Raw genomic sequence first — 9157 nt, 5'->3', positions numbered from 1 at the left:
CGCGATTGGCTGTGGGGTCAGACGGCCGCGCGGGGCCTGTGGGAAGCGGAGTGACGGAGCGAGCGGCTGTTGGAGGAAGGAGGTGGGGGCCGGGAGCGCAAATGGCGTTGAGATGGTTCAGGGCCCTGTTCAAACTCCAGCGCTGACCATTCACCGGCGGAAGCGGCGGCGCAGGAGGCGGCGGCGGCCTAGCGGGGGCACGTAGCGAGCTCCGGTACCGGCTCCAGCGGCGGCGGCCAGGGAGGCCTAGACCCGGGCCCGGCCGGCGGCGCTCAAGGCGGGGAGGGAAGTTGCGGTGCCGCCGCTCCTCCCCCCTCCTCCACCGGGTTTCCTATTTACCCACAGCGGAGTCGCGGGTTCTGACGGTGGCGGAGCCCCTTGCCTCTCTTCGCGCACAAGCCGCCCCTGTTCTCCCGCGCGGGGCTCCCGCGCCCGTCCGTGGGCCGTTGGGAGCAGGAGAGGCGGAGGCGGCCCGAGGCCAAAGCACCCGCCAGGCGCCGAGGGTAAGTGAGGTCTCGGGCGGCTGCCTAGGCCCGGAGCGAGTCAGGGAGGGTGGGGGAGGTAGGGGTCTGGAAGTCTCGCTGTCTCACCTACACGGCCTCTGAGGAAGTTGGGCAGGGAAACGACATGAGGAACTCTCTTTTTCCTCTCTTATTTTTCCTTTTTCTGAGTTCCTTCCGGGCGGCTTCTAATTTACTTCCCTCCCCAAGCGCGGTCAAGTGCGTTGGTTTCAGCCCTGAGTCCTTCGCCGTCTTTTCTCCGCCCCTGGCCGCCACCGAGGCCTTACCCTGCTTTGGGGATTCAGTCGCAGAGGCTTCCGGGGCGTCGGAAGCTACATCCCGTTCCTGGCGGTGGGGGTGGGGAGGAGAAAAGTTGCGTGAGCTTCCAGCCGGAGGGGGCCGCCTCTCCCCGCCACCTCCCGGTGCACCGACCGCCCCCAGGTGAGGATTTCTGGGTGGTTAGCTTCGCCCTCTCCGGCTTTCACTTCTTAGTGGAAGCCTCTAAGCTCTTGGGGATCCTAAAGACGCTGCACTTGGTTGAGGGTTAATTGTGAGGACTTTTCATCCTAGCGCACTTTCCTGAAAATTCCACCTGGCTTTGGGCAGAAGCAAGGGCCCAACGACCGAAAAAGACTTAGTTGTGAATCATTCTTTCCTTTTTCGTTAGGAAAGTCTTTGGAGTTTGAAACCTGAACAAGACAGCCTATGTACTTGAGATATTCTTAAAATATAATGTCAACTGTGTCTGCACACTTACTTGAATTAAACCTGCTTTACACCCTAGGCGTAGATAATGCTACCACAGTTGTCTGTTTAGTGACTTTTCCAAAAAGACATGGAAAACTAAAGGAAGTCAGAAGTAGGGGGTATTATGTAATGATCACCCGTGTATTAATCGTTCAGATTCAGTAGTTACTCTTAACCAAATGTTTCTCATCTACATGCTTTCTGTTCCACATCCTTTAAAGCTAGAGAATTGCTGATGTTATTTCACTAGTATTTTAGTATATATTTATAAGGGTGGACTCTTAAAAAACATAAGCATTATTTTCTTATTGCTTAATATAGTTAACTCCTTTATATCAAGTGCTTACAGACTTTCAACATGAAACAGTGAACGCTTTGTGGTTCCAGGACCGTTTTCCTCCAGGGCCCAAAGGAGTTCAAGTCTAGATTTTTGGTTTGGCCTTTAGTTGACATTTTTAGGTGATCGCTACCATGTAATTGTATACAAAATGTTCCAGCTTTGTTGGTGTATGTGTAAATGTAGGTGTGTGGATCAGGGCTTTATTCTGTACTTAGAGCTGCCAGATATACTTAGTTTTGTTTAGGCTTTATGCAACAGGAACGAATGATTCTTTAGTGTAAATCTACAGTAGATGGGAAATAGATCTCAGGAAAAGGTTTTCTGTCATATTAGAAGGTCTTCACACTATTTGCTCTTAACGGAGAGCTGTATGATGACCAGATAGTTACTTTGTCAAATTAGAATTGGTTTCTAACCAAAAATGAGAGGAAAATCCTCTACTGGATATATATAAAACTAAGTTTATAGTGATGTAAGTTGCAAGAATTTAAGTTAGTAGAGGAAAATGTGTTTAAAATGTAGATCAAAACGTATTCAAAAGTAGAAGACAAATGTATTTCCAGTTGTATTTTAAATTTCAAGATACAAAGATTTTCTCTAAAAAATCTAGACATTTCTTTATTTCTAGATATATTTGACATATCGGTATTTAAACTTTAGAAGGTTAAAGTGTAGGAAATGGATAAGAATTCATAGTGTTTAAAAAGGACTATAATTTGCTTTAAAAACGTTTTACTTCTGATTTACTGTCCTAAATTTTTTTTTCTCATAGTAGTTATTATGTAGGCACATCAGATGAGTGCATTTATCTTTTATAAAGCAGAGTGGAAAATAAAGTTATATGCTTCTTTTGCTTCGTTTAATAATCAGAGCAGTCTAGTATGCTGGAGTTCACCAGCTTCAGGAAAACGTAACTCAGCAAAGGAGCACAGCACTATAGGGACAAAGAAGATAGAAAAAGTATGGTTCCTTGTGAGTAGGAAGATGACCAACTAGGGAGTATTTGTCAAGTCGCAGTTCAACCAACATTAGACCAAGAATCAGAACCTTTAAGATTGTTTTAAAAGCTATAGGTTCTGGGTTGCCTCGGTGGCTCAGTGGATTAAGCCTCTGCCTTCTGCTCAGGTCATGGTCTCAGGGTTCTGGGATCAAGCCCCACATTAGGCTCTCCGCTCGGCAGGGAGCCTGCTTCTCCCCCTGCCTGCCTCTGCCTACTTGTGATCTTTCTCTCTGTCAAATAAATAAAACCTTAAAAAAGGGGGGGGGGGGCTGTAGTTTCTAATACATGAGAAAATAGTACCATTTTTCTGACTTTTTCCCCTTCAGTTGAATAAATGCCCTGAAGTTTCAAAGACCTAATTTAGTCAATTATTTGGTATTTCTGAGATCCTGAAAAAAATCAACGTTTTGTGTTTAAGATTTTATATTAGGAGTAATAACCTATGGAGATTATTTTTGTAAAGGTAACTTGTATTTATAAGGATAGTGCTTAGATTCATTTGAAACCTAAAAAAGGGTTTCAGTGTTTATCAACAATGTTGATGTTCTGTTCTTAAGTTGGTTTGGGGGATAAGTTGGTTATTAGTTTTTATACTTGCTTACTTTCTAAGTAGTTTGTGAATATGTACTCACTGAAAGAAGGAAATGGAGATCTGGAAATCTGTAGAATAAAAAATGAACCCCTTTCCTTTATACGCCCTCTCATATGTATTTAACCATTTTACAGGTTTGTATCTTCAGTTTTGAAAAGCCCCAAGGGGAGAATTCCTGGTTCTTATTTTTATATTCAGTGTTAACATTTGTTACATATTTGGTGATTATATATATATTCTTACTTTTTTTTTCCACAGAGAATATGAAACAGGTGTCAAAATGACATCCAGATTTGGGAAAACATACAGTAGGAAAGGAGGAAATGGCAGTTCAAAATTTGATGAAGTCTTTTCCAACAAACGGACCACCCTTAGCACAAAATGGGGAGAGACCACATTTATGGCTAAATTAGGGCAGAAGAGGCCCAATTTCAAACCAGATATCCAAGAAATTCCGAAGAAACCTAAAGTGGAAGAAGAAAATACTGGAGATCCTTTCGGATTTGATAGTGATGATGAGTCTCTACCAGTTTCTTCAAAGAATTTAGCCCAGGGTAAGGGTTCCACTTATTCAGAATCTAGTGAAGCTGCTCAGCTGGAAGAGGTCACTTCTGTACTTGAAGCTAATAGCAAAATTAGTCATGCAGTGGGTGAAGACAGTGTTGTATCTGATAAATGCTTACATTTGGAAGAAACTTTGGTTGGGAAAGAAAAGAGCACAAACCGAATCTTGGAAGATGATGCAAGCAAAAGTAGCTGTGCTAAATTAATGACTTCAGGTAAGTTTTGAATTTCTTTATTCTGAGCCAGAAGAGCTTTGTGTAAACCATTTAGTTAAATGCTTTGAATTCTAAAATACTGTGCTTCTTGTGTTTTCTTTATGCAATTGTGGTTAATGGGGACTATAGGTAATTTTGTAGAAGAGACTTAAGAACTTTAAAGAAACCAGTTGGGGGTTGAAGTTTTATTTAAGCAACTTGGATATTAATGTTTCCAGGCTGTTACTCATGGTACGTTTTGGGAACAGTTTTTCTTATATCCGTAACTCCGTTTCCGCAAGAAACATCTCTTTTTGTTGGGTTAGCATCACACAGTATCTCATTTCTGTTACTGTGGAGGATTTGTATTGTTACTGATAATGGAAATTGGATGAGCATTTACACTGAGGATTAAGTTTAGGAGTGTTTGGCTTTCCTTCAAAACTAGTTTAGAAAGATTAAGGAGGTATTGTGGAAACATTGAAGAATTGAACTTGATTGCAATTTGAGATTTGTTTGGAGTCTGGTTAGCAACTTGTATTAATAGATTTTAATCCACAAAACCAGTTGTATTTTTAAGGTGCTAATTTGTAAATCTGGCATCTAGTATTCATTCAGAAAACAATATATTTTGTCCATTTTACCCCTAGTCCTTTTGTAAAAGATTTGAGATTTAGAGTAAGTGATGAAAGTATAATTAATTAAAAGACCAAAGAACTGAGATTGGAGGTAGCAGGAGAGAGCATGCTTGCTTTATTAGTAATAGGACAAGGATGGATAGCACTGTAGTTGAAAATAGACCTTAGATTTCAACTTCTGGCAAAGTTTGGGGATACAAAAGATTATACAGATCTCTTATTTTGAAAAGAGATCTGTATAAAGACAAAACTTTTCCTCGTACTGAATTCTTAAGAAGAGTTTGTACTTGAGGCTTAATATAAGTGCCTCGGAACAGTATAATAAAAGACTTTGCCTTGCATAGTTTTACTAAAAATGCTGAACATTTTTCACTCTTTTTTTCACCCTTGGATGAGAGGACGAGCCAGCTGTTATTGTCATTCCCTTGATTCTGCCGGTTAATTCTGATTTGGCTGTCCTTATGCTTTGCCCACATTTTCTTCTGAAGCATTGTTTAAAACTTAAGGTTAGGATAAACTTTCATTAAAAAAACAGCTTAAAAACTGTTTCTCAGATCAGCTTCTAAAAACGTAATCATAGGACTGTTAAACCAAAATAAACTAACTCAGGTCTACTTACTTTATAGATGAGGCTCAAAGAGGTCAAGTGCTATCCAAGGTTGGGTAGTGGCACAACTGGAGTGAGATTCACTTAGCGATTTTAACACGTTGAGCACATAATGTGTGCCCTCCACTGTGGCTGTGGGAGTGCTGTTCCACTTCAGTTATCCAGTGTTCTTACTGCTGTGTCTTGTCCTCTGATAGTTCATCCACTCTGTGGATCACATAGCCTGGAGGAAGGAAGATGAGGCTGAGGAAGTGACAAAACTGGTCAAGGAAGGCAGACACAGCTTTTCCAGGTGCTGTCTTTTTGAGAGCAGGGTGTCACTGGCAGGGAGAGGATAACAGCAGGATGAATGTTTAGGTAGAGGAACAATATGAACTTAGAAATTAAATGTACACAAATGGCAGTTGCTTATATGGTTTTGCTGATGTTAGGTCTGTATCTGTCCATACCACCATAAGAAGTTGTTAGGTGGGAACTGGAAACAGTTTTCTGTAGAAATGAGATATTAGCTTCCCAGTCTGATACAGCTAAATTGTAGTTCTGCTGCTGATACTGTGGACTGACTGGGAGCCCAGACAACATTAGAATGGTTTCATGAGGAGAAAATGTGTACTAAAATACAGATAAATAGATGTTTAAGAACATCTTGTCCCTCTTCCTTCTTTTATTTTTTTTTTTAAAGATTTTATTTGACAGACAGAGATCACAAGTAGGCAGAGAGGCAGGCAGAGAGAGAGGAGGAAGCAGGCTCCCCGCTGAGCAGAAAGCCCGATGTGGGGCTGGATCCCAAGACCCTGAGATCATGACCTGAGCCGAAGGCAGAGGCTTAGCCCTCTGAGCCACCCAGGCGCCCCGTCCCTCTTCCTTCTTCACGAGGTATTCTTAGTGGAAAGGGCATGAGGTAGCTCTATGAATATTTTTTTTCCTCTCTTTTCCTTTGACCACTCAGAGCTGCAGCAACTCTGGCAGCCCCCAGTAGGGTAAGAAGGGAACTTTAAAGGAATGGTTTTAGTTCTTACGGTAGTCTTATTCTAAGTTCTTTTTTTTTTTTTTTTTTATTTTATTCGATGGGGAGAGATCACAAGTTTGAAGAGAGGCAGGCGGGGGTGGGGGGGAGAAGCAGGCTCCCTGCTGAGCAGAAGCCTGATGTGGGGCTCAATCCCAGGACCCCGAGATCATGACCCGAGCCAAAGGCAGAGGCTTATCCCGCTAAGCCACCCAGGTGCCCCTTATTCTAAGTTCTTAAAAACCATTTATAGGTTTGTATGTTTATAAGTTGATTATAGTTTTGGAAATACTTGTGTACATTATGACCTTCCTTTTTTTTTTTGCTCCTGCCCTCTAACATTTGGGCATTTCCCTGTTTCTAGACTCTACTCTTACTATGTCTGTCACATTGTTACTGTCTTTACTGTCCTTGAACAAGCCTTTGGTTTTAGTTGAAGTTTAGAAACCCAAACTTAAATTTTTGATAAAGGGAGTCTTTATAAATCTAAAGTGGTTCCTAGCCTTTTTTGAATTAGAGATCCTTGAGAATGATAAAATTTTGGACTCAAGATAAAACTGTACATGTAATGTCTCAGAACTCCCTTGCAGGTCATTTTATTCAAGAGCCTTTGAGAAATTTTGGGATAAAGTTTGTTCAAAGCATACTAGCTAAATTCCTTCCCATGGAATTCAGAACATTTTCACTGTAGAATTATATCAAATCGGTGAAAAGGTTCAGATTGACTATATCTAATTTCTCTTAGCATTAAGTGTTAGGTGCATATCTTTCTCTGTAGGGGAATATGTGGTTAATTTTTTAGCTACTGGTAAAATTGTTTCATTATCTATATTATTATACTTCATTCGAGGGAGTACTTTTAAAAACTGGCTTATTTGGAGAGGAAATGCAGAATGAGGTCATGATGATATGTATTATTGTTGCCATTTTCCAAATAGAGGTTTGATGGGAAAGACAACCAGAAGCAAGATTACAGACTAAATGAGAACTGCAAGGAATGGTTGAGTTGCTTAAATGTCCTAACTTTTCTTTCTTTCGTTCTTTTTTCTTTTTTTTCAAAAAGATTTATTTATTTAACAGAGAGAGAAAGCCAGAGAGAGAACACAAGCAGGGAGAGTGGGAAAGGGAGAAGCAGGCTTCTTCCTGAGCAGGGAATCTGACATGAGACTCGATGCCAGGACCCCAGGATCATGACTTGAACTGAAGGCAGATGCCCAACGATGGAGGCACCCAGGTGCCCAATGTCCTAACTTTTCATTTAAAAACAGAAAACTTAAGGGCATCTGGGTGGCTCAGTAGGTTAAGGTTCTGCCTTTGGCCCAGGTCATGATCTCAGGATCCTGAGATTGAGCCCCAGGTTGGGCTCTGTGCTCAGTGGGGAATCTGCTTCTCCCTCTTCCTCTGTCTCTCCATGCCCCATTTGCTCCATACTCACTCTACTTTCCATCCTCTACTCCCTGGATTATTTTAAAGATTTATATATTTATTTGGGAGAGGGGGTGGGAAGGGTGATAGAGGGAGAAGCAAACTCCCTCCTGAGCACAAAGCCTGATGTGGGGTTTGATTCATGACACTGAGGTAACTTGAGCTGAAATCAAGAGTCAGACACTTAACCTACTGAACTACCTAGGCCTTCCTTCCTGGATTATTATTATTTTTATTTTTGTTATTTTTTAAAGATTTTACTTATTAGGGAGAGAGAGTGAGCACCCACACACCAAAGGGAGAGAAGAGAAGCCCCCACTGAGCAGGGAGCCTGACCTGGGCCTCCATTTCAGTACCCTGAGATCATGACCCAAGCCAAAGGCAGATGCTTAACTAGCTGAGCCACCCAGGCACCCCTCTCTGGATTATTATTATTTTTATTTTATTTTATTTTTTAAAAGATTTTATGTATTCGACACAGAGAGATCACAAGTAGGCAGAGAGGCAGGCAGAGAGAGGGGGAAGCAGGCTCCCTGCTGAGCAGAGAGCCGGATGCGGGGCTCCCAGGGACCCTGAAACCATTACCCGAGCTGAAGGCAGAGGCCCAACCTTCTGAGCCACCTAGGTGCCCCTCCCTGGATTATTTCAGTGTAGATTCAGGACTTGTGTTTTATACGCAAATACTTAAGTTGTGATTGCTATTAAAGTGAGTTTTTAAACAGGTGTGCTGCTTAAAAATGGCCCTTAGCAGGACCTAAAGGTTTGCCCTTTTAATTATGAGGTCGTGGAATGTTCTTTAAAAAGTTCTTTAAAGGGCTGTATTAGGGTCACAAGAAGGCTTCTCTTGCCTTTTGTATGAGGCTGTTTCCATTTTCCGTCTTTGTGCTTTCTGCTACAGGTTTTTAATCAGGACTCTAGAATAAAGTATGCAAAGACTTATATTTCTACTTGGCACACTTTCCTTGCCAGCCAGCTGGGATTCAGTCTACACATCCTGCCAAATATTGAGATAACTACTGCATAGGATCTTAATTTGCATGACTGGTTTCGTAGCCAATATATTTTTTTTCCATTTGCTTAAAGCTGTACTGAGTGTTTGTGTGTTAGATGGATGTTATTGTCAGGAGTTTAAGAACCTTGATTAGGAACTAAAGATGATTTTTATAAAGGGTTGCATTATTCTATTCCTGAAAGCTTAAAGTAGGCCAGGAACTCCTGAGGTGAGATGAGATTTTCATCTGCTTATTGGATAAAGTATAGGTGTCTAATGAGGATTATTAAAGAATTCTGAAAGTATAATATCACGAACAGTTACTAGCTTTCATTTAGGTTCTGAATATATTGTTTAGAATATATTTAAGTAGTACCTAAAATTCAGTCTTTCAGATATTTTATTTATTCATTTGAGAGAGAGAAAGTACAAGCAGGGTGGGAGAGGGACAAGAAGCATACTCTCTACTGAGCTTGGAGCCTGTCATGGGGCTCAGTCCCAGGACCTGGAAATCATGACCCAAGCCAAAGGCAGATGCTTAACCATCTGAGCC

The 9157-nt window shown here is 41.6% G+C and overlaps 1 protein-coding gene across 2 annotated transcripts in view; it reads left to right on the top strand.

Annotated features, from left to right (window-relative positions):
- The first annotated feature begins 157 nt into the window (after positions 1–157).
- The window catches only part of WAPL (WAPL cohesin release factor), an 80343-nt gene continuing 71343 nt past the window's right edge, over positions 158–9157 (top strand). For both annotated transcript variants that reach the window (XM_059397946.1, XM_059397945.1), the window contains exons 1-2: positions 158–503; positions 3438–3958. In XM_059397946.1, coding sequence (XP_059253929.1) covers positions 3460–3958 — 499 coding nt within the window. In that variant the 5' untranslated portion in view covers positions 158–503; positions 3438–3459. The remainder of the gene's footprint in view (positions 504–3437; positions 3959–9157) is intronic.

Source organism: Mustela nigripes, chromosome 4 (assembly GCF_022355385.1).
Source record: "Mustela nigripes isolate SB6536 chromosome 4, MUSNIG.SB6536, whole genome shotgun sequence".
NCBI lineage: Eukaryota > Metazoa > Chordata > Mammalia > Carnivora > Mustelidae > Mustela > Mustela nigripes.
Note: the sequence above shows the minus strand (reverse complement) of the source record. Positions and strands in the feature narration are given on the sequence as shown.